Source organism: Euwallacea similis, chromosome 2 (assembly GCF_039881205.1).
Source record: "Euwallacea similis isolate ESF13 chromosome 2, ESF131.1, whole genome shotgun sequence".
Classification (NCBI taxonomy): Eukaryota; Metazoa; Arthropoda; class Insecta; order Coleoptera; family Curculionidae; genus Euwallacea; species Euwallacea similis.
Genome location: NC_089610.1, coordinates 3,015,538 through 3,039,836, shown reverse-complemented (window position 1 = coordinate 3,039,836; position 24,299 = coordinate 3,015,538). Strand labels below are relative to the sequence as shown.

The 24,299-nt window shown below is 35.4% G+C and overlaps 4 protein-coding genes across 4 annotated transcripts; 2 read left to right on the top strand and 2 right to left on the bottom strand.

Annotated features, from left to right (window-relative positions):
- The first annotated feature begins 2,035 nt into the window (after positions 1-2,035).
- Root (ciliary rootlet coiled-coil, rootletin) lies at positions 2,036-19,183 on the top strand. The gene is made up of 28 exons (XM_066405382.1): positions 2,036-2,311; positions 4,512-4,589; positions 5,263-5,469; positions 5,816-6,036; positions 6,096-6,281; positions 6,336-6,525; positions 6,831-6,983; positions 7,040-7,227; positions 7,304-7,418; positions 7,706-7,961; positions 8,026-8,435; positions 8,490-8,657; positions 8,711-9,458; positions 12,962-13,125; positions 13,298-13,493; positions 13,546-13,731; positions 14,516-14,760; positions 14,806-15,021; positions 15,079-15,387; positions 15,443-15,727; positions 15,781-15,960; positions 16,012-16,224; positions 16,276-16,460; positions 16,509-16,635; positions 16,689-16,986; positions 17,048-17,223; positions 17,274-17,457; positions 17,508-19,183. Exons 1-28 carry the CDS (start codon positions 2,141-2,143, stop codon positions 17,600-17,602), a joined length of 6,150 nt encoding a protein of 2,049 aa, XP_066261479.1. The 5' UTR covers positions 2,036-2,140; the 3' UTR covers positions 17,603-19,183.
- On the bottom strand, positions 19,147-21,788 carry LOC136419183 (FUN14 domain-containing protein 1-like). Its single transcript, XM_066405380.1, has 2 exons — positions 21,613-21,788; positions 19,147-19,688 (listed from the first exon to the last, which is right to left on the bottom strand). The coding sequence occupies exon 2, from the start codon at positions 19,670-19,672 to the stop codon at positions 19,289-19,291; it is 384 nt and encodes a 127-aa protein (XP_066261477.1). The 5' UTR covers positions 19,673-19,688; positions 21,613-21,788; the 3' UTR covers positions 19,147-19,288.
- On the bottom strand, positions 20,005-20,427 carry LOC136419378 (FUN14 domain-containing protein 2-like). The gene has a single exon (XM_066405661.1). The coding sequence runs from the start codon at positions 20,425-20,427 to the stop codon at positions 20,005-20,007; it is 423 nt and encodes a 140-aa protein (XP_066261758.1).
- Positions 21,789-23,034: 1,246 nt separating the features above from the next.
- Cisd2 (CDGSH iron sulfur domain 2) lies at positions 23,035-23,925 on the top strand. The gene is made up of 3 exons (XM_066403170.1): positions 23,035-23,233; positions 23,473-23,684; positions 23,742-23,925. The coding sequence occupies exons 1-3, from the start codon at positions 23,143-23,145 to the stop codon at positions 23,826-23,828; spliced, it is 390 nt and encodes a 129-aa protein (XP_066259267.1). The 5' UTR covers positions 23,035-23,142; the 3' UTR covers positions 23,829-23,925.
- Positions 23,926-24,299: the final 374 nt, after the last annotated feature.

Sequence of the window (24,299 nt, the reverse complement as noted above, 5' to 3'; positions counted from 1 at the left end):
CAGAAAGATTCGATAGAATTTTGTCTAAAACGTACTGTAAATGGGAAAAATCGTCAGTTTAAACCAAGATTAATAGAGTTGTGAAAGTAATCAATTGTTGAATATTATATTGTAATTTTTAAAGTTTTTGGCAAGCAACTAAACAGATACTAGATCACCAAATTATTAAATTTATGAATTTTTTTGTTTTATATTAACATATATAAATATTAGGATTTATATTAGCAATTAACAAAAGCCCTACGGGTATATCGGACACATTTCCGAGGATCATTACTTACTGTTTATTATATTTCAGATAAGCGAAGAGTTTCTGCCTTAATTGCGACTGACCTAATTATGCACTAATCGTTACAATTTAACTTTATTCCAGTCATGTACAGGGTGTTTCATATTTTAATGCACAAGCCTTAATTATGTAATCTATGTTAGGAAATAACTCTAGATCGCTATAAAAATTACATATATTCCGAAAAAGTTTTCATCCAAAACAGTAAATTTTCCTTCTTTCGTAGCTTGACCCAGAGACCTTAGAAACAACAGATATTCAAGAATGCTTGAACGATTAAATTGTTATCAACCATCAGGTGTTTCAGAGCCACTTTTGGCAAAAAAATGGGTAGTTTATTGAAACAAACGCATTTTAGACAACAATTTTCCTCAGGTGTGTAGTATACTGAAGAATGAAAGTTCAGTTTCTATGTCTGTTAGCTTCTGAAAAGTCCAAATTATTATTTAAGCAGATACGAAGTCCTATTTGAGCTTGCAAGTATTCCAGTCTTTGTGGATATAAACTGGAAGATAATTGCGTCTCGGGATCGCACGATATTTATTACGGGTTTGTTTGAAACAATAAGCCAACTCAAATTCTCTTTCAATCTCAAATTTTCTAGATTCCCTCCTGTCATTTCTCGTTTTATGATGAATTAATTTCTTTCAATTTAAAAGTGGTAAAAACGAATGCTTCGAGCAGATAATTTGGACTTAAATTTGTTACTAATTAGAATCTCACTTTATACCAAAAAAACGTTGACGCCGGCTATAAATCACTAAAGTCGTCCAAATAAGCTTCCATCCAATAAATCACTGACCGGTCCTGACTTTGAACTCAATTGCATATCAAAATCCGTGCTTCGGAATATTTAAAAATAGGTAATTACCAAAAACATGTTAGTTAAACAAAGATTTGAATTTCATAACATTGCACTCATTATTGTGACTTTTTGACTCATTATCCTCAAAAAACATCAATTTTATTACATAAATTTATCACTTCAAAATAATCTTTGTAATATGCGTTTTATTACCTTATTATTAGGAAACAAAACATATTTTTTGTATTATGATTTGCCAAGTAAACTTAGAATTTTTTTTTGAAAATTTAATTATTTCGTTTTTCATCTTCATTGAAGGCATTATAGAAGCACCAAACTAAAAGCTTTTGTACTTGGATGTTGTATGAGTTCATATTTTTTTATAAAGCTCTGTACGGCAATAGGCACATGACGATGAAGATTATTTTACTCGCCATTCATTCTTATATTTTTGAAGGAAAATCCACTTATAAATAACTCAGCAATCATTATGTAATTTCATTTTAATGTGGCAGCTTATTCGATGAAGTGCAATCGATATTATAGTATAGTAGTGTCATCCTCTTGATTAGTTCCTTTTGTTACTGGAAGAATACTGGATAATGCATGATGGTGTGAAAACGAGGTTGGGATTTCAGTATGCTTTCGGAATTCGGTTGTTAATGGGTTATTGAAGAGCTTTCCAGGAGTATGTTTTAAATATACTTTAAAAGTCGTTCGAATTTTTTTGTTCTTCCACAGGTGAGGTGGATACTGTACAATGAATTTTGGGCATAAGTGAAGTATCGATCCTGGAATATTATTGAGTGCATTAAATATGGAAAGTTCGTAGAAAGGTCATTAGCCTTTGGAATTTTGTGGTTGAATGGAAAATGTTAAAGGAGAAGTTGGTGATAGTTTACGTCGATCCATTGTAGAATTTGCGGTTTCTTTTAACTCTTTCGGACTATTCAAGAGCTCGATTGGTCTGGATATAAGTGGGTCACCTAGTAATCACATGACGTACCCCCTTGCCCATTAATCGCACGAAATTCCGGCCCAAAGGGATGCGCTCGTTGCGCCATCTTCCGCCTGGATCGCGGCGTCCCGTGTACTTTCCGGAAGCGACGCTCATTCCGTCGCGAATCGACGTCGGCGTCGCCAACCGCATTGTGCCGCCGCCGCGACCGCCCCCTCCCGTTCAGGACGTTTTCGTTTATGGCAACAAGATGCTTAGAGTAAGTGCTTTCCAAATTATGTATCTGGTTGGAGGATTTAGGCAAATTCTTTGATTTTGGGAATAGTCCCTATCATATGATACTCATTTTCAGGTATTTTTCCTGAGAAATGCAGTGGTGAATTGGGTTTTGCGTTCACAGTTTCTTGTTGGGACATCTCAATATTTAGGCCCACATAGTTCACCAAAAAACGCAGTTATACGTCAATATTCTCAATACGCAATAAACCTTCAACTCTACCGCCCACATTATATGTATATGTCACAGAGTTCGGATAAACAACAATAAGATACCCAAACAAGACTGATCTCAATTCCATTATATTTTCTGTACAGACGTGATGCATTGCTCGTGGTTCTTTGGAGAACTTTGCCCGTCTGGGTTACTGGTGATTCCTCACCCACACTACAACGCGTGCACACTCATTAACGTTATTTATTACGTTTATCTGCTCTCGTACTACAAAAATAGTGAGAGTTCTTGACTTCCACGCTGAAAAAATCCTGTTTAATTAATATTCGTCTTGATGCAACGTGACACGTCTTGATCGAAAAGTTTTATTTAATCGAAAACCGTATTATGATAATCACCCCTGGGGAACAAAAGTTATAGCAGTGGCAACCACCAGGTGCCTGGCATACAGGGCTTTGCGTGTTCCGGCCCAAGGATTTTGGAATACTCAAAGGAAGGCTGTAATTTATCTAAATTTCTTTTAAATTTCGCCACGGTTAAATGAAACGATTTTGGTAGAAAAAAAAACAGATATAAATTAACCGCTAATTTGGCATTTTAAATCAGTTATCTGAAATCTAAATTTGGTAATTACTGTGTGTAAAACTGCCTCAATATTTCATCGCATATACGTAGATCATACCATGACTTTAGCAAAAACAACTATTGCTTCATTTATTTTTCCAGAGGTATTTAACCCCAAAATTATCGGTCTGGATTTGATCTAATGAAGGTTATAGAAGAATCCTCATAATTGCTAATAAAAATTACTAATGCGATTATTTTTTGGGTCCAATTTAAACATTTATAAGGGCACATTTAACCCCTTTCAGGGTTATTTTGGGGTATCAAACAACCCAAAAATTACAAATTTTAATCATTATTATTCACAATAAGTTGCTATTTCACATAAATCTTTCTTTAGTTCATCTTCATAAGCTTTACAAATTCAATCTTCTCCTAACAAACAATAACATTATAGTTACTTATCTATTAATAATTACAGAGAAAAAAAGTGACTCTAATCATTTTGCTAAAGGTCAATTTAAGTTGCATTTATTTGCCAATTTGGACCAATCATTAAATTACATAAAACTCTAAATGACCGCGCTACCAAGGCAACAAACTAAAAATGAGAAAAACAAAATATGCACAGATTAAACACAAGAACATTAATTAAAAAAATACGTTTTGCCTAACTAGCAAGTGTGTAAGTAATTAAGTAGGTAATTATTTTAACATTCTTAATAGACTTTTGAATAGAATTACCCCTTTAATTATTTACAATATTATGAAATTGGGAATTTATGCTGGCCCACGCATTATTTCTCTTGACTGATTACCTTTTAACAGATTCCATTTTCATTGAAATTTTGATCGCGTCTAGACAAAGTCCATGATATGATTTCTTGTGACAATCCTCAATTTCTGAGAAATGATGAAATTAATAGAGGAAAATTCCCAAATATTTCTGTATTGTCTTCAATACAATCTTCTGGTAAACAATCGGTTTCAAAGTATATTTGTCGCAAGATTTTAAACGATTAACTCAAAGTCCACATTATTTCTTAGAATTATATTGTTACTAGTCCGAACGTTTGTCACCATTATCAGTCCATAAGCGGCTTTAATTAAAATTAACTACCCATATTAACTCATTTGATTACCCCCAAAACATTTTCTCTGATTTCAAACCCATAACAAACAACCAAAGAAAAACTCTCTTTGCATTGAATTCTCTACTGAAATCAATTTTATACCTAATTTGCTAACAACCAGCCTCCCTACGCCTCTGTCTCTTTCAACAAATCAAGGCTTCCAAGAATCAAGGCAAAGAGAGTCCAAAGTTGAGATTCTCGGAATCACGAACTTCTTATTCATTCTATCTATTGCAACAATTACTTTTATCTCACGACATTATTTATTAATTAAAGCCTATTGGTCAAAGTTCAATTTACAAATTTTCCAGCCGTCAATAAAAAAGGGCGAGCAAGCTAAAATGGAGAGGAAGAGGCCGCCTATCTATAGGCCAAAGTCCAGGACAGATGTAAGTGTTTCTTCAGTTAACTTTATTACGTCCATAAATGCCTTAAGTAAGGTACTCAGTCAATGAGGTCAAGGTAGTGGATTAATTTATGGCAGAATAATTAAATTTTAACACTCGTGTTAATTCTTGTAGGGTAAGTACTCATTGCATTTCCATTAGATAGTAATTGTAGTAAATTTAGACAAAAAGTTTTTATAACAAAAATTTCAAGAATTTAAGTTGCCAAATTATCAAGATTAAAATTTGTATTAAATGAATGGAACATTTAAAATTTAAAAATTAAATTTTACCATATCGACAATATTCAAATTCGGTTTCAGACATACCTTAAAATAAAAACAAGTATCTTCGCCAGATCGCCAAGGAAAATCAGTTGATTCTTTGTTTTCAGTCCTCTGAATAAAAAAGTTTTTTAAAACTAAAACGGTAAGCTTTTTATTAATTATTAAAAAATCAGTTCTTCTTTAATTTGAAATTTTTGAACACGAAGTTTTTAAAATCAACTTTCAAGAATTTAACTCCGCCAGATTGTAAATATTAAAAGTGAATAAAGATAGAAGCTCTCTTAAAACGCAAGGTTTGCTTTCGCCAGATTATCAAGAAAAATGATTGTCCCTTTAATTTTTTTTGAACGATTTTGAAAGTAATATTATTGTTCTTATATTTTTATTAGTCCAGTACGGCCAGTGGAAGCCGAGCGGAGAGCGGTCGTTTGCGTGGTGACGGCGGCGGCGGCAGCAGCGACGAAGACCTCACACGTCATCAACAAGACTTGAGACAGAGACTTCAAGACGAAGCTGCACTTTACCGAAGACGCCTTGAAACTTACAGGCAGGCCCAGCAGAATCAGGCTGCTCTGGTTAGTCGTTTACAGGCCAAGGTTAGTACCCTTTACTTATTCAATTCGGATTATTATATTCAACTTAAAGATTTATCTCCAAGTTGAGTCTCTAGACTAAAAATAGCCAGGAATGTGCTTGAATCCCTAAATCAACGAATCCGCTTGGTAACCAGGGCACAGAATCAGTCCGTGAAATGAGGCAATTTGTGCATGGTTTTAAAAGAGCAACATTGACAAATACTTCCGCATAGGCACGTGAATGCCGCTTTTATCAAATTCTAATAATAAAGATAAATATTTAAATATTTTGACTAATTCCAAGCGCTAGAATCAACATTGTTACATTTGCTGTCCGGAATTACATCACATTTTTTGTCCTTTAAAGGTATTGCAATATAAACAAAGATGCGCAGATTTAGAGGCGCAAATGTCGGAATACTCCGAACAACCAACCTCGCTTAAATCCTACCCCTCCTTGCCTCCAACCCTATCCACCCCATCAAGTACTGCCCTAGAACAGGCCCAACAACACTTGAGGGAGGTTCGAGAGGAACGGATAACCGACTTGGACACTGCCCTTCAAAGACTGTTAGAAGAACGCAAAAAGTATGTTTTTTTTATCATAATATGTAGAATATCAATATAGTTTATTAATGTCTTCGAAGGTCTGAGAAACTGATGCAATTCAATAAAGTATTAAGAGATCAATTAGAAGAGTCTCATAATACAAATGAAGCGCTCACTGCCGATCTACAGAAGCTAACAAACGATTTCGAGTCTTTGAGGGAGGAAATGATGCTGAAGGAGGATGAATGGAAAGATGAGGAACAAGCTTTTAACGACTATTACAGGTAATCAAATGTCTCATCTGATTTTGAATCCGTGATGAATAGTAATGTTTTTAGTACCGAGCATAACAGGTTGCTTAACCTATGGAGAGACGTAGTATCCGTGAAGCGACACTTCATGGACGTACAATCAAATGCCGAAAGAGACATGAATAAGTTGAAAGCCGACATCTCGGAAATGGGGAGAGAGATGCTTATGGCATGCTCAAGAATGGATACGAATGTGTTCACTGAAACTCTTATTGGTGTAAGTAAAAAAAAATCCATAGAAATTATATTCCAAATCTCAAAAAGAAACCCATATGTTGAGTTTGTGGGCCTTCAGAATTTAATTAAGGGTATGAGATATGTTTCATATGAATTCAAAAATGTTAAGAACTGTGTAAATAAAAGATGAAAATACCTTCGCCAATATATCAAAAATTTCCTAAATATACGGCGCAAATTTAAAAACTTTCCATAAACATATGGCCGAATTGGTTCATTTCTCAAATACAGGGTGCCAAAAAACTTCCTTGTCGATACTGATACGTAACATGATTGTATTTCCAGGCCAAAGCTAAATTAACTTCAAAAGAAACCCCAGATTATGCGAAGATTGAAGCGGAAATGGACATCTTCAAAGCAGAAAAACTGAAATACGAGACTGATTTGCAATTAAAAGACGACCGCATTCAGCAGCTTTTGAACGATATTCAAATGCTTGTAAGCTTTTAGTTCATATGTTAGTCAATTCTCACCAATTTAACTGTAAATTTCAGGAAGAAAGATGCGTCGAATCCGACCAAAACTTGTCACAATTTACCAAAATGCAAGACGAAGTTGACATTCTAGAAGGAGCTCTTAGAGATATTGCTCAGGCGTTGATCCAGGATGCTGAAACCAAGGATCCAGAGATTCTACAGGCGACTCATTTGCATCTTAGTGCTTCGACACCCATACCTCAAAAGTAAGTTGAAGTTTTTTTTTACTTAAAGTTTATTGTTATAGAAATAAGAGTGATGGAGAGTGAACCTAATGTTTAGATCGCCAAGGAGGTCTGGTAGGGCAATGGCTGCCCCAGCAGCTTTTGCTGAGAGTACTATTTCTGCTGTGCAAGCAGCCCTTCATAAGTATCAATCGTTCATTCATGAACTACAGGTAAACTGTAGAAACTGTAGTTCTTCGGTCTGTTCATGCACATTGCACGTTTAGAAATACACGCATTGAGTTCGCTATTGTGGTACTTGAAACGCCCATTAAAATAATAGACTAATAAAATTAGTTCTGTATAAGGGATATATATTTAATGGGAGTAGAAAGAAAAAACGGTGAGGGTAGAGCTACATTTTTGTTGCCATTTGAGAGTAATTAGATTGATTTATTATTAAGTGTGCCTTACAATCGTTCCATTACCCATTAACAGTGTTTTCTCTTGTGGTTACCAGGTCAAACTCCAGTCAAATAAGGAGCAACTATTGTTAGTTCGGAAACAGTATGAGAATTCTGAGAGCAATGTAGTCGCCTTGGAAAAACGAGCCCAGGAATTGGTATCCCAATTGGACGTTTCCAGAGCGCAATGCTCGCAACTTGTCCAGGAACGGGACAACTTGATGAAAACCATGGATTCATTGAAATCGGACAAGAATCAACTGGACCGCAACCGCATTGATCTAGGTTCCATGTTGGATTCTGTTAATCAAGGCAAGTAGTAACTTAGTACCGTCAGTTCATTTCATGACGCTCAAATTACATTCATAATTTACAGACTACGACAAGTTGATCAAAGCCAACACAAAACTACAAAAAGACTTAGATGCAGCCTACCAAGAGAAAATATTCCTGCAAGGAGAGGTTGACAGGCTCAATCAGGACGCTGATTTGAGGGAGATCAGTTTAAGGGGGGAAGAAGACCGTTGCAGCCGCATAAGAGAGGAATTACTAACAGTTCGTGAAGAACTCCACAATATGTCCTTGTCGCACGACATGCTGGAACAACAAAAATCAGAGGCAGACAATGTAATTTCAAGCCTGGAAAAAATCAAACTGGACTATGAAGTGCAACTGGAAAAACTATTTGGAGAGAGCTCGAATGTGCAGGATTCACTGGTGAAAAAAGAAACTATAGTCACCAACCTTGAGCTGGACAAGAAGAAGCTGCAAGATGATTTGAAGCGAGTAAGAAATAAGTTATATTGTACTTGAGTAGTATTTTATTAACCAATTGTATAGGTGGAAGAAGAGAAACAGGCCATCCAAATGCAGTGTAATGACCATCAAAATGATATTCAATCTTTGCGTAAAGAACTTCTGCAAGCAGAGCAGCAAAAATTGGACTTGGAGTCTGAAAAAGTGTCTTTATCTGAGAAGTGTAAATTTCTGGATATAGAAAAGGGAAAGGTATTGAAACATAAAAATGTGTTGCTTGTTTACTGAGTGTTTTTTTTTCATAGATTGAGATGGAATTAAACCAAGCAATCCGAGAAAGAAACGATCTAAGCAATCAACTGACAGTAATGGGAAGAAAAAGAGATGCATTGAATGAGGAGGTAATGCGCTGCAGGCAGAAACTAGAGCAAGCAGGAGAAACCAACTCGAGGATAAATCGCAACTTGGAGGAACTTGTTAAGGAGTGCGAAGAAAAGCAATGCACCATCGATGGCTTAGACAAAGACGTTCAAAGACTGCAAGAACTATTAGCGGCAGTTCGGTCAGAAAAAGAAGCTCTTGAGGCTGTACTCTTCGACACTCAAACCAATCTGGAAGCTTCAGAAGAAAAGAAAATGCAGCTGGAAAAGGAGGCGCAAGATTTGCTGGTCAAGCAGGAACAGCTGAAATCTCACGTGTCTAAGTTAACAAAAGACTTGGAACGCTCAGAAAAACGATGCTCAGATGTTAAAACCAGCATGGCCCATCAGGCGGGCAACAAAGAGGTCGAGTTCAAACAAACAGTAGAAAAACTGCACTTGCAAAACGAGGAAAATGTGAAGAAGCTGACTGAAGAACGGGACAAAATTCGCGTTTCACTGGAAAAACGGATGCAGCATTCGATGCAACAATTGGGGAATGAGAAGAACGCGGAAATTCAACAGTTAACTGACAGAGTTGAAACGTTGCAGGTCCATATCGACAATCTTTGTCAACAGCACGAAGAATTGATGCTGAGAGCGGAGAATGACAAGCAGCAAGCGCTGTTAATAGGTAAGTTGGAAAAAATTCGATTTTTCCAATTGAAATATCTGAAAACTTTTCTGGTTTAGAGATCGAAAATACATTAAATTTGTCTTATTCGAATACAACACAGTGGGAGGTTCATATTAGAAAATACAGGAAACAGTCAACAATCATTAACAGAAATCAACAAAAACAGTCATTAATTTAATTAATTGAATTCAAAGCAAGTATTTCTTGACATTCTAGCGAATGAACATTTAAGCGGATTGTTTTGCGATAAATAAAACAAACCAGCGCCACTTTTCGATTCTAAGATGAACGAGAGCTCAATGGTTCAATAGTTCTCAAAAAAATTCAATTTGCTTGTAGTGGTAGACAAAACATACATATTTAATGGATTTGTAGTCCTGAAATTCTCATTCAAACGAAGGAGTGCGAGTGTTAACCGTATAATTTTTAAAAGCACCTTGCATAGTAATTTTTCTGTAAAGTTTGCTTTGAGAGTTGGAAGTTATTTTTAGCTTATTTTACTCTTTTTTTAAATAAAAATATGCCTCATTCAAGAAATGCTACCCTATAACTGAACAAATGTTTCCGATAGAAAATATGTTAATTAAATTTCGCAAATCACTCGACAAGGATCCCACTTTCACGTTTGTTCCGTTATTGAAATAATTTATACTTGTCCTGATACCACTGAACAGCTAAAAGTTCTGAATGAGGTAATCACCCAAAATAAAACCTGTTGCATGATAGTGCGTAGTTTCGAGTTAGGATAATAACCGTAATAGTTTCTTGCCAATTTGGTTTGGCAATTTAAAAACCGGCTCATTTGAAAGGAGAATGATGACGGTAGGCGCGTCTCAGACCCTATTAAAACCAAAGGTAGTAATTTTTTCAACGGTGCGGTCTTCTTCATCTCGACCGCAACAATAAAAGAAATTTCAGAAAGCAAGTTTGTCCAGTGATTTCATTTATTAAAATAGAATAAAAGCCTGTGATATCATCGTTTGATATTAGGCAAATGAGTTGCTTCTAAATTTATTCGGGCGAAATAAAACATTTTTAATGATCCCGCGTCGGTTTTCGTTCTTATTTGTATTGTTTCGACTGCGTGGAAACTGTCCCTCAAAACTGCGCAGAAAAAAATTGGTTTATTGCTCCATGACCACCATCATCTGTGATTTGTGCTGATCTAAGCGCGCGCTAATACCGTTACTTTCAAATCGACTTCAACGGACATGTTTTTTTGTTTTTTCACGGATTTCTGAATGGTGATCCTAGACTTATTGTTATTGTTCAAGCTGCCTATTTATTTACCCGTTAGGAATTATGATTACGTTCAGTGAATTCGATTTCGTGTGTTGCACAATACATTATCACCCATCATTCATGCAGTAGTTCAAGTGCTTCTGTGCTTTGTGTCCCGGAGTCAATTCATCTAGAGCCGTTTTGATTTAGGTCAGTACTAGACACTTTAAATTATCGTAACAAAGTATTCATAGAACTAAAAAACACATGACTTTGAAATTTTAATAGTAATTGTTAAGAGAACGAAAGAAGACCTCCAGAAAGGTTTTCTGAAAGGTTATTGCGGCATAGTTACGCTTCCAATACGGTCATGGTTGATTACCGCTAATCTCAGTTTTTTTATAAAGTAAATATTATATTTTGCACATGTATAATTTTCACTTACAATTTTCTTCTTTTCATAAGTTCTTTGATTAACCAATTCTCTAAGGTAAATTTACTTGTAATACTTTGTTAAAAAAAACTTACTTCACATACGTCTGAATTTTTGTTTTAAGATTTTTCACCGAAGAACCTCCTCATATTTTTATATCTATTTATACCTAATGTGATTTTGTCTTTTATGATCAGGGAAGTTGATTAATCATCTAACTTCTTAATCGTCGTAACTGTCAAACTGCGTTTCTGACCAATAGCGCACCTCTCCTGCTGGATGGCCGTCAAGCGATTGGCCTTGCTTTTCCATGACGCAGTACAGAACATTCGAAATTGTCATGCAGCAAAGTTTGCATAATTATGGGCGTTTTGGAGCAAAGAAACTTATTAGTAAAATCCTTGTAAATCAACTCGTTACCTCTGCTCTTGACTTTAACCAATGTTAAGATTATGTGGATCACTCTAAATCATTTCTAACTTGAATTAGCCTGAACGACACAATTTCGACTTAGCAAAACAACTTCAAAAACACACTAAACGTTGTTCTGAAGCCTTGAAGATTCTGCAAGATACTCCAATTTTAGTGACTTTTTATTTAAGCATCGAATTCGACGATATTTTTAAAATGAATACTCTTTACATTATTTGACATTTACATTTAACAAATTAACGTACAATTAACACACCTACGATATGCATATCCTAAATTTATATCTCGTCATTTTATAGATTTGATATCTTAAACCTGAATATTTCTATGAAAATTGGTTGAAGTTTAAATGTTAGTTACTTCTCTATTCAATTATCGAAAAATTTACTATTTTAAAATTAATAGTCTGAATATTTTCTGATATTTCAACACTACCAATCATTGTATATATTTCTGGTATACATGTCCCTATACCTACCTTTCACCCTTTTACAATTCTGGATTCTTACATCATTTTTCCATGCAAGTTTTAGTAACTTCTCTCTAATCAAGTATCAAAAACTCTGTTTTCTAAAATTGGTATTTAATACATAGAAATAAAATATTCTGATAAATTATGTGAGAATTAAAGTTTCTAACATTTCATAAAAATCTTCATAACACAGATTTTTAGAGATTTTACAAATAGTTTTTTTTTCAAATTAAAACGTCTATAGAAATAAAAATAAAAATTGATAAATAAATATTTCAAAAACATTGATTGACGTACGGTATTTACTGCAATGCTTAACATTGTGTGGAATGACCTCATTAAAGCACGTGTATGGTGTATACAAAATATGTAAAATTTGCTTTTTAAATTCGTATATGTACTTCGATGGTGTCACTGTTTACTTCTCTGTATATATTTGTATAAATCAGAAAATTGGTTATTTAGTAAGCATACCTTTTACATTATTACTCACCTAGGTCTACACGATTTCCTTTAATCTTAGTATTTATAATAAATTTAAAATACATTAAGATCGAACACAATCTGGATAACACTTCAGCTTAAACATACAATAGTGCAATTGATACTTATTTATAAACATGTTGCCACCAAAAGTGATGTAATACATATTTTGTTTATCAATATTTGGAGTATGACTACGAAAAGCGCTTAAGATGGCCCAAATATCGGTTTTTAATGCGAATTTTGCTAAATTTCCTGTAATCATTACTTAAAAATAATAATTGCCGAGATAAGTAGAGTCATGTAGTAATGATTTCTTAATTGCTTAGTGTGGATGATACTCTTTTTACCTTTAGTATTTACGTGAAGTGGAAATAATTATAAAAATGATATATCAGATAGAAACCGATAAAGTCAATGTTTATTTGGAAGAAAAAGAATGTTTAATTATTGCTGCAGCTCACCACGACCAAAAAGCCCTCAACGACAAGTTCGAAACGACCCGAAGAGATCTGGAAGAAGAGAGGGAGGCCCTGGAAAGGTTGAAAAGAGAGGCGAACAGTCGATTCGACCAGGACCGGGTCGTGATCAATCAGCTCAAAGATGAACTGAACAAGTTTAAGGTGATTTTTCTTAGTCATGATCACCATTCAAGTTGTCGGTATGGCGTTTGTTTATCATTGGTTGTGTGTAGTTTTTGTTTATTATTTTGGACACAGACACAGGGTGAGTTTCGCTTCAATAAAACTCTCGAAGATCATCTGTGGATGCAAAAATATTAACATTGAACTTTAGGTTAGATTGGAAGAGAACAAGACAAGGAACGAGGAGGAGAAAATTGTTCTTCAGCAGAAAATTGAAGAAATACGCATCGAGAGGGACAATGCCCAGAACGAGGTGGAAAACTTGAGAGTCCAACTTCATTTATGTGAAGACAAGAGTGAGAGCGTGAGTAATTTGCTACATGAAACCACCAGGAAATTGAAAGAGGGTCAGTAATGTTAAGTTTTCATGATTTTAAGTTTAAAAAAATTCAATTTCAGCCGAGAATAATTCGGAATGTTTGAGGAAGGACTTGACCGATGTGCGCAGACTATTGACAGACAGCAATTTCGAGAAGGAAAAGTATCACAACAGCAACAAGGAATTGAGGGATCACGTGAAGAGGACCGAGAGCGAAAAAAGGGAGCTAAACAGGCAGTTGGAAGATGCTTATCAAAAACTTGTCAGTAAGTACCTTGTTGAAAAAATTTTATTAAATACTAACTTAAGTTCCAGATTAAAAAAATTTAAACATCATACCACTGACAGATCTGTCTCTACTAGACTTGAGTAGTCCCAAACTTCGTCAAAACGGTCAAAATCTTTGGTAAACTTATCAAATACCACTTGCCTTAATTATTCATGCTCTAGATTCCAATTCTTCTCAGAGAAATTCAGCCCCCTATTCCCTTCAATGTGAACACATCTGCTCTCTCTCCGACTTAATCCTCTTGACCTCACATTTTTTCTGAATTAAAGTGTACACAGATACCGTGGAGGGCCAGTTTAACATGTGCTTTGTCTAGTTTTCCCCATCAGAAAAACGGCGTAGAGCATGTATGTGCAGGACAGTAAATTTGGGGTAGTTTCTCTCGTTTGATCACGTGTCTTTGAAGGCTGCTTTTGGTCATCATGTGTAGTTTGCCTATTATAATCGACTTTTCGGTCAAGTTGCAACAATGAGGAAGCCAAAATTTAATATTAAAATTAGCTTTATTCGTATATTGTTATTATTTTGTTCTCGAATAATAACGCCCAAATTTTGAGAAACCTTCCAAAAATTTATTTCCGCTACTCCCCAAATTAAATAAACTCTTGTGTGTTAATGACGTGCATATGCGGTGCACTGGCGGCGTAAAAAAATAAACATTACATAATTCTCGGAACATGGAAACTCATGAAATATTACAGCAAATAAGTTTGAGCTAGTATTTATTCGGTAGCTACATCGAGCACATTGAAACTCCTTAGATTTGGAAGAAACGAAATCATCCCTTGAACATGACCGTGCACGTCTGCAGAACCAAATTCGGGATTTAGAGAAGGACCAACTACAGACTGAGCATCAAGTGCAGAGTTTCCAGGAGGAACTGCAAAGATCTCAAAGTGCCAAAGTGCAGCAGCAGCAGGAGGAGAAAGAATTGCAAGCGAAACTACTTAACGAGGTAGAGGAACGGGAGAGGTCGCACCAGGAGGTGCATCAGTTGAGAAAACAGGTAGGATAATAAACATTTGATTGAAGATTCTATAGAAGTCTGTAGATGTCAGAGTTGGAAAGAAACTTGGAACAAACCAGGCAGGAGCTCAATAGAACACGCAGTCACACTGGTCAGTTGGAAGAGCAGTGGCACGCCCGGGAACAGGACCTTTTAATCCACTTAGAGGACAGTAGAGTAAAGGAAAAAAGGCTGGAGGATCAGAAGCATAATTTAGAAGTGTGCTTGGTTGATGCCACGCAGCAAATACAAGAGTTAAAGGTAAAATAGATTGACCACAAATACCTGTATACACACAAATAATCAAATTAAATCCAGGCGAAATTGGGAGGAGCTGAGGGCAAAGTTCGAGCCCTCGAGACTCAGCTAGCCCAATTGGAATCGTCAAAAAGAGATATTGAACAAAAACTCTTTAGTGTTGTTTCAACCCTTAGAAGAATAGGCGGAATTCAAATGGACGGCTCGGTTTCTATGCCCTACAGATTGTTGAGCCCTAGTAGAAGATGGAGTCCTGCCAGAGCTGCTCATGAAGAGAAAGACGGGGGTGCCATTGATGTTGATCCTGAAGCTGTTAGGAAAGGAGTTAGAAATTTAATGCAACAAGTTGCACAAATTGAACGAGAAAGGGTATCTAGGATTAAACATTAACTAAGCACATTGGGGTTATTTATTTTTTATTTAGGATGATTACAAAACCCAAGTGACCACAGTCAAAAGGCAACTGCAAGAGGCTCAAGACACGCAGTCTAAAGGTGACCATAAGTTGACCAAGATAATGCAAACCTTGAGGACACTGCAAGAAGAAAAAGGAACTTTGGAGGCTGTTTTAGGACAGAAAAACATGGAACTGAAATCTCAAAACGAGGCTCTGCTTAAAAAGACCGAGGAAGCGAAGCAAATGAGGGAGAAAGTAGTGTCGCTAGAGCTGTGCTTAAGTGGGGAGAGCGACCAGAAGCATCAATACGAGGTATGTTGTTATATTTCCAAAGACAGTTAAGTTGCAAAACAGTTGTGTTATAGGACAAGATTGAGAAATTAAAAGTAGCGCTAAATAGAGCAGATGCAGATAAACGAAACTTGCAAGAAGAGTTAGCCAGAACTGAAAGTCGGTCTACAAAGTTAGAACTGCAAAGAATGTCTGCGGAAGGGGATTTGCAGAGGCTGCAGATGATGTTGCAAGAGAAGGATAATGCTATACAGGTAATAAAAAATAGTTTTAAGAGTTTTAGTAATATATAATTTCTTTTCTAGAAACTACAGGAAAAATGCGACGTTCAAAGCAGATCAATGGCAAGCCTAGAAGAGCGATGTGTCTCCTTAAAATCCACCATCGATCAGCTAAATTGTTCCTTAGAAAAAGCCTCAAATGGCGAGAGCGAATTGAAGTCAGAACTGCAAAGATTGCAAAGAAATTTGTACGAATCAGCCTCGTCTCAGCACTCGGAATCCGAAAGACTTAAACAAGTAAGAATTGTGCTCTTTTAATTTTAATACGCTTTAACTCGGAATATCTAGATGCAGAAAGCACTGTCCAACTGCGAAAACGAGCGTAGGATTTTAAACGAAAGACTGGAAACAACTCAAAACAATCTAGCAGAAATGCGACGCAATAACCAAATCCTGCAAGACCAAGTAACAAGACTGAATAACGAATTAGCTAATAATGAAGTCCAAAAATCTGCCCTAGAATCTCAACTTAGGTAACGCGTGATTTTAACTGTTAATTAAATCACAAACCGTACTTATAGGTTAGCCCAGTGGCCTGCAGACACCCCTGCAGGAGCCCACCAAGAAGAAGAGCTGCGCATGCAGTTACATTCAGTGCAGAAAGAGAGGAATGATTTGAGGGCCAAAGTTGATTCTATGAATAATAAGGTATTATTTGCTATTAAGACAGTTTCTTGAATTAAAACTAAAAAATGTCTCAGCTGAGACAACTCGAAGGGGAAAATCGGAATTTGGAACGTCTCGCCTCGAAGCCATCAGGAACTTTATTAAAAACTAAAGCGTACTTGCGACCGGAAAAATCTAATTACGAGGGAGTAGAAAAGCCTGCATATGATCGATCTGAGAAAACATACGAAAAGACTGAAAAATACGCACCTCTGGACAAATATGAGCGTTCCGGCCCTGAAAAATACGAGCTGGATGCTTCAGTAACAGAGCTGGAAAGATATGATCAGGAAAATAGAGAGTTACGAGTGAGAATATCGAGATTAGAGGCCGGTAAGTAAATTAACAAACTCACATAGAAAGTAGATATGTACATTAAGTGGTGTCGCTGTAGAACTGGCGGAAAAAGATGCTGAACTGGCAAGGCTCAGAACTCAGAGACCGAGTTTAGATGCCAAATTTGATAGGGCTGAAATAGAGCGATATAGAGCAGCTCAGCTGCAAGCCGAGCGATTATTGGAAGCGAGGGAGCAAAGCCATCGGCAGCAAATTTCTCGCCTGGAAAGTCAGGTAGGGGAACAATTTTCTTGAGACTACGTGAATGACTCAATGCGTAATAGATAAAACTGCTTCGTGATCAATTAAACGAAGAAATAAAGCGTCGGCAGCAATATGTTTTGCGCAGCACGAAAGCAGGAAGGGAAATGCAGCAGCTACGCCAAGCATTAGGGGACTCTTTAAGGACCGTGTCGCAAGACCCTTCAGTGGATGCTTTGCTTTTGGAGCATGAAGCCAGAAAATTAGGTATTTAAAATTCCTATGTTTTCAATCAAACTGTAAGGTAATTTTTTCAGATAACACGTTGTCCTCCACCTCTAGTCTACCTCCAGCTTTAGGGCTGCCCTCATCATTGTCGTATCGACGTTCAATGACACCCCAACCTAAGTAAGTTTCTTTCATAGACAACATTTTTGTGATTTCTTGCGGTCGTTTACACTATAGGCAATATTAGTTTTTAAGTCTAATGATTTTTGCCAGATTAGGAGGACTAAAATAGTTAATTTAACTGTAGGGACAGTGTTACTTTATTTATTACCGGCGTTAAAATTCGTGTTAATGTATTTATCAACCTGAAGTACTTAATAATACACATAGAATTGGCACGTAAGTACTAAATAACTGAATCTTAGCGTTTTGTACTTCTCAAGTTTTTTACCAAAGATTGAGTTAAATCTTTTCGATAATATTGTTTTTAAATCAGCAGGGGTTAGCCTTTCTCGTTTAGAGCTTGCTAACTCTATCCCTATGAGCTCTCATTGCTTTTTTTAGGTCGCGTCTATAAAAATTTAAGGGCTCGATACTCTCATATAGGACAAGGTTTGGCATTCTTTAATTTATAATTGATAATAATAGAAGTTTGGTTAATTTTTATAAAAATTGCATAATATATAACAGATGAAAACGGCACAGAAACATTACTGTAAACTTACCAGCGTTACTATTTAATTAACATCCCATTTTCATTTTCTGGAGTTATGCAGCTCTGAATCCTTCTGGCACTGAAAAAGCTTTTTGACTTATATTGAGACACGAATATATAACAGAATATAAAATATGGAATTTTGCATGTAAAATAACGCGAAAATGCGACTTTAAAAACCAAAATAAACGTTGAAAAAGTATTCGAAATTTGAAACATACAACAGACGGTAATATAAAATGGCGGAATCTTAAATGTCAATCCGATTTCACGCTCCGAGTAGTGAGAGCGCTATTTCCGTGTACTTAGAAATTAATATGAGTGCGATAGACTAATGTTCTAACGACTCGGGTCTCTTATTAACCACCTGGTGTAGGAGTCTGACTAAAAATTTACGCGCGAAAACTTGAATTGCTCCTCTTAATTAAAAAATCATTTCAGCATATCTTACCATAATTTTCTTTGTATTTTTGTACAATTTTGTAGGAAAAACGTTTACAATTTTGTATTGCTTTATATGAAAAGCCTGCATTAGCAGTACAAATTGAAAGTGTCAGTTGCTGGTGGTATTTCTAATTATTATACAAGGTGAATCAGAATTAAACTGCCATACGTTAATCATGCATAAGGAATTTGATTTTTAAGCAAGAAAGCTCTAATAAAAATCTATCCGTAAATGCTTGCTAAGAGAACAACAACTTGATTCAATTTAATTGTTGCACCTAAACTCATACATTTATCTTAAAAGGTTTTAGAAATAAAAAGCAAAAATCAATTTCCGGCAATCATGGTTGAAGGGCTATAGCGCTCTTAGCAAGTATTTGCGGATGCATTTTTATTAGAACTTTCTTACTTAAAATCAAATTCGCTATGCATGATTTACGTGTGGCGGTTTGACTTTGGCTCAACTTGTAAATTCTTTCATAGCACATTACTGTAATGTAATAGGAATATAGGCGTAAGTGTACTTAACTCAAATACTGTATTATCCGTCCAATTGATAATAATACTCCTAGAATGAGCTTTAATATATTGTGTCACTGCTAAATACATTTGTTGTTTTATTTTATTAAAGGTCAAATTATTAACATGTTGTCCACAAAAATCAACAGTAACTGCCCGTGTACCATTACACTATGTCGCTTAATACCACATTCATGTCGCCATTCCAATCAAAAACCCTCCAATGAACCCTGATGTAAACGGAGTATTGTTCTTCAAGAAGTCCACAGCTTTCTCAGACCACGTCTTATTGTGACTAATACTCAATCCATCCTCCACCGTTTCGGCTATCTTTTCCAAATTCTTGTTAACCTTCTTCCAGTTAACTTTAATGAAACCGGAATCGGTGGCCACTTGCAGCAAAATAATGCCTCCTCCCACAGCAAAGGCTGTGGTCTTCGCTACTCGCATGGCTAGATATCCAGAAAACCATCCAGAACCAGCGCCAATCAGTATTTGCTTGGTAGCGTCGTTTTTGTCAATGTCTCCCACAAATCTGGAAATGAAGTTCTTGGCTCTGTCCGCCACTTCAGCCATGGCTCTGGAGCTGTGACTAGAATAACACAATCACTATACCTATGTATCTATTGCTACCTGGTAAAAATCGTTAAAAACTAATTTTTAAATAAAACACTGCTGGTTGTAATTGCTCAGTTTTAATGAGTAATAAATTAGAAATAAAGTTTACAATACTTATAAATTCTAATACACAATGAGAAAACAATGAAACTGTCTCATCCAACATAAAGCTCATTTTAAAGCTCAAACCGATCCTACATAATACTTAAGTAAAGTATTATGATGATGATTAAGATGGTTACATACAGCTACATTTTTACACTTGTGTGAGTATTCTTTGGCAAATCTCCTTAAGCAGACACCCCCACACCAATAAGGAGCCCCCCAATGAATCCTACAGTAAAGGGAGTATTTCTTTTAGTAAAATTGACAACTTTGTCTGTCCAAGAAGGGCTGCGACCAGTTATCGCTTGTTCTACTTTGTCGGCAATTTTATCGATCTTCCTGTTAACTTTATTGTAATTTACTTTAATGATACCTTGATCACTGGCTAGTTGCAGCAGGATGATGCCTCCCCCTACAGAGACGGCAACTGTTTTACCTGCTTTTACTGATAGGAATCCTGTGGCGAAGCCTGCGCCAGCTCCAACTAAAATTTGCTTAGTGGTGTCTGAACCTGTAAGGTTATGGAAGAACCTCGAAACTGCCCCTCTGGCATCATCAGCTGCATCTTTTGCCGCGTTCGCTGCGTCTTTAGCTGCATTTGCCGCCATTATTTGATTTAATGTAATGGTATCTAGAATAGAGCACAAAAGTCAGCTAGAGGTCTGGCTTTTGTAAGGCACAAGTCACAGCACAATACACACTAAATTTTAAAAAACGCGTTATTTCAGAGTAATTAAAACTGTTCTTCTATAGAAATATCTTGTAATTTTCATAGGTGGATCAATATATCTTAAATATAATGCCTTTCTTCCACAATTTAGGATAGACCCTTCCAACCCCTTTCTTAATGCTAAATAAATTTTTGGTTGGGTCATAATGTTCCTTTATTAATATCAATTCATCTACAAATATTGATCATATTTGGAGGGTTTCCAAATAATGTTTTAAATGAAGTTACATTTCAAGATGAATATAATTTGCATCTTTGCCCAGTTAATTGCAAACCCCCCAATTAATGAAACACAAGTTTTTGTTAAAACTGGTTAAGAGACTTTCTGCATGAACTTGTTATGCAGAACTTTAATGTAATTAGATTTAATTGGTAATAATACAATTCAAAATAAAAGAATTATTGAATTTATTTATTTGTCCCACACATCACTAACATGCAAATTTGGGTCCATTCAATTAAGTTTTATAAGTCCACCTTATCTAAATGTATCTGTATTAATTGCATAGGAATAAGAAAATAAGTATCATATGTAGGTATATCTAAATATTTGCAACTTACATATGTATATACTGGTTGCATGGGTATTCATATTATGAAATGAAAGGTATGAAAACTTATGGTTTTTAATGGACGAATGTATGAGAAGTTTAAGCACTTGGAAGGAGGCATCATTATAACTAATTAGTCCTTGAGGACTTAATTATGTTGAGCCCTCCTGATTTCCCTTGGTTGCTCCCGGTTGACTTACAAGAGTTAAAAAATAACTCTTGATCACATGAGAACACCAGTGACTAGTCATATGATAAATTAAGAATTAAAATTTCAATATAAACATCTTTTAAGTTGCAAATTACACACAGTTGTTGTGCAGTCTGATATGGCAATATACTGTGAGCCTCCTAACCAAAAACATATTACAATTAGTTCAACTTTATACTTAAAGGTTGGTTAGGATGGAGAAGCACGAATAGTTAAGCTGAATAGTCTGTATTAAGGAGTAAAATTATTCGAGGGTGTTGTACCGCTTTAAATCAATTTACGCGATCTTCTAGGCACTTACCTATTTATTGCTGAACCACTGAAGGTTGTAGATATATTAATAATGGTTTTTGTAGTAATAAAATTAGCAAAACAGTAGAAAATTTATTGAAATCACGTACTAATAATAGAAATTGGTCATAGAAAATAAGAAAATTGAACTTTTGACAAGCTTTCTTAAAAACAAATTGGAAACAACATTGACATGACATTTGAGTTATATAGTGTCAAAAAATATGTTAGAATTTCCGAAAATAAACTGCACGTGTGTCTGCCCTTGTCGCTAAATCTTTTTGCTTAAAGTCAGGTCAGAGTAGGAAAAATTCTTACACAAACGAATTTTCACACAATGAAAGACCTAAATATGATCAAATTTTTCCTATAAAAAGAGGTTATACCCAACAAAGCACCAAATGTAAACCATTAACAAGAGGGGGCCCAAAGCAGTGACGTTCAACGTACTAATGGATTGTGCAAAACCTCCCAATGTGAGGTATATTTACAAAGCAGATGTACAATTTACAGTGCACATTGTACGTTGGAGTCGACATATATTTCTGAAATTATTTACCTAAATTTACGGGATGTTACTTTTTCTAAAGTAATGGCCCTTTTCAATTCCCAAACTTCGTGACATGTCAACGGTCGTTCTTTCCGGGAATATCGAATTTCTTGTTCTGAATTTCTGTCTCTAAGAAGAGGCTATAGTTTTTATTTATCTCTTGCCCAGGAGTCGGGAAAAAATGGAAAACAAAATTCAATTTTCGAAATTACAAACTGAACATTATTTTGAGGTGCCTCTAAAGTGGTAATTTTAGGAAAATCGGGACTTGCAGGCTGTAAAACGTTAAATGTCTATAAACTAGAAAAATATACTAGAATAGAGAAACGCTTAAGTTATTTCTTTCTCGACATATACTTACGAATATAAGGCTTTTAATTTTTTAATTAGTTACCTTATATGTGTTGCTACCTATTAACAGGTTGTAAATTTAGGATGAGAATAATTATATGTGTTAAGGACAGATACAATCTCAGCGGATGCATCCAGACAAGCAATTTAACTTTGACGTGAAACGATAAAACTTAGCAACAAGGGTGAGCACATGCGCAGTTTCTTTTCCAGAATTTCAAGAATTCTGTAATAATGTCATTCGAAGTTACTACAGTTCCGCTACTGCCCACTCTGTGGACTTTTTTCTTTTCTTGTCTTCATTAACATTCTATGATACGAAACGTTATTCTAACTTCTTTCTAACGTACTGACATTCCGTTAAATTTTTTTCGATAGTCATTTCATTTGGTAAATTTTTTTCTACTATAGTATATTTCACCATAGTTATTTCTGCATTGAATAGGAACCCAATTCATCTGCGTGTAAAGAATTGTCCCAAAGATGGCGCTGCGTATGACGTCAAAGTTGACATTTACTTCGAGATTTTTACTATTTTAGAAGTTCCGAAATTTGGTGCAGTGGAGTTCATTGTTCAAATTTCAAAAATTTCAATTTTTCTTAATTGTTACTAAGCCATTTAAAGTAAGCATTGCAAAAATGCTTGGTCATTTAGTGAAAGTCACCATTCCCGAATATCTAAGCGGTCTTCCAATTCCAGATTCCTTTGGTGGCTGGTTTAGGTTAGGATGTAAGTATATTTCATTTTTGTCCAGTTTTGAGTTTCCAGAAATAAATAGTGCAAGTTCATTCACATCAACTATCAAATTTCTAATCTCGCACAAATCCCAGTGGTGTGACTGCTCAATTTATAAATTTACATAACATTTAATTTATTAGATAAAAATTTAAACATATTAATTTAGGTAGGCTGTGTTGTGTTTTAAACTTTGGAATATGTAGATATGAACGTTTTGCATTAATTTTTAGTCCGAGACTGGCTATCGCTAGTTCCTCCAACTGCCCTAGCTGCAGGTGTAGGGTATACCTTCTATTTGGCTTTTTGTCCAAAGGCCCAAAAAGCACCAATTGGTAGATGCAACCATGCCATCCAACTCACTAATCCTAAAGTTGTGGATACAATTGATGTAGAAGATATCACTGACAAGGCAGTTTTCTGCAGGTGTTGGAAGAGCAAAAATGTAACATTTATTACACATTTTTCAATCATTATTTTTTCATTTTTATTCATCTTTTAGTGGCCATATTGTGATGGGTCTCATGGGAACCACAATAAGGAGACTGGGGATAATTTGGGGCCGATCATTGTGAAGAAAGTAAAGTAAAAATCTGTGATTTTAGAGCTTGAATTTCAGTAGGCAGTAACTAAGATCTAAATGGAAGGTGTAATGTTTTATTTTTCTTTATTAGTTTTTTATAGTTAGTAAGTCAAACAAACTCTTAGATATTTGTGTAAATTATGGCTGGAAGTTGTACATAAAATTATTTGAAATAAAAACGATCTTGTTGGTTGGTTCGCTTAAATGTACACCATTAGTTTTCCTTTAAAGGATGTTTGAAATTTTACAGTAGCCTAATTTCCCGAATAAACTACAAACGCATGAACTGTGCTTTCAACCCTAAAATTATTAACAAAAATTAATTTTCCTTTAATTACTTTACCTAATGATGTAATTTATTTAAATTAGAAGTTTTTAAAATTCCCGCTGCCCCACCCTTCTGAAATAAGCAATTTACTTAAAGCTACATCTTATAGCTATCCTTGTTCAATTCCCACAGTTCTTCCATCTAATGGT

What these genes read in the sequence shown, in the direction of transcription:
- Root (XM_066405382.1), top strand. Translation starts at nt 2,141, where the DNA reads ATGCGCTCGTTGCGCCATCTTCCGCCTGGATCGCGGCGTCCCGTGTAC. An exon ending in CTGTTAGAAGAACGCAAAAA is followed by an intron (nt 6,037 to 6,095) that starts GTATGTTTTTTT and finishes ATGTCTTCGAAG; the next exon opens with GTCTGAGAAACTGATGCAAT. An exon ending in CACAAATTGAACGAGAAAGG is followed by an intron (nt 15,388 to 15,442) that starts GTATCTAGGATT and finishes TTTTTTATTTAG; the next exon opens with GATGATTACAAAACCCAAGT.
- LOC136419183 (XM_066405380.1), bottom strand. Translation starts at nt 19,672, where the DNA reads ATGGCTGAAGTGGCGGACAGAGCCAAGAACTTCATTTCCAGATTTGTG.
- LOC136419378 (XM_066405661.1), bottom strand. Translation starts at nt 20,427, where the DNA reads ATGGCGGCAAATGCAGCTAAAGACGCAGCGAACGCGGCAAAAGATGCA.
- Cisd2 (XM_066403170.1), top strand. Translation starts at nt 23,143, where the DNA reads ATGCTTGGTCATTTAGTGAAAGTCACCATTCCCGAATATCTAAGCGGT. An exon ending in TGGCTGGTTTAGGTTAGGAT is followed by an intron (nt 23,234 to 23,472) that starts GTAAGTATATTT and finishes ATTAATTTTTAG; the next exon opens with TCCGAGACTGGCTATCGCTA. An exon ending in GGTGTTGGAAGAGCAAAAAT is followed by an intron (nt 23,685 to 23,741) that starts GTAACATTTATT and finishes TTCATCTTTTAG; the next exon opens with TGGCCATATTGTGATGGGTC.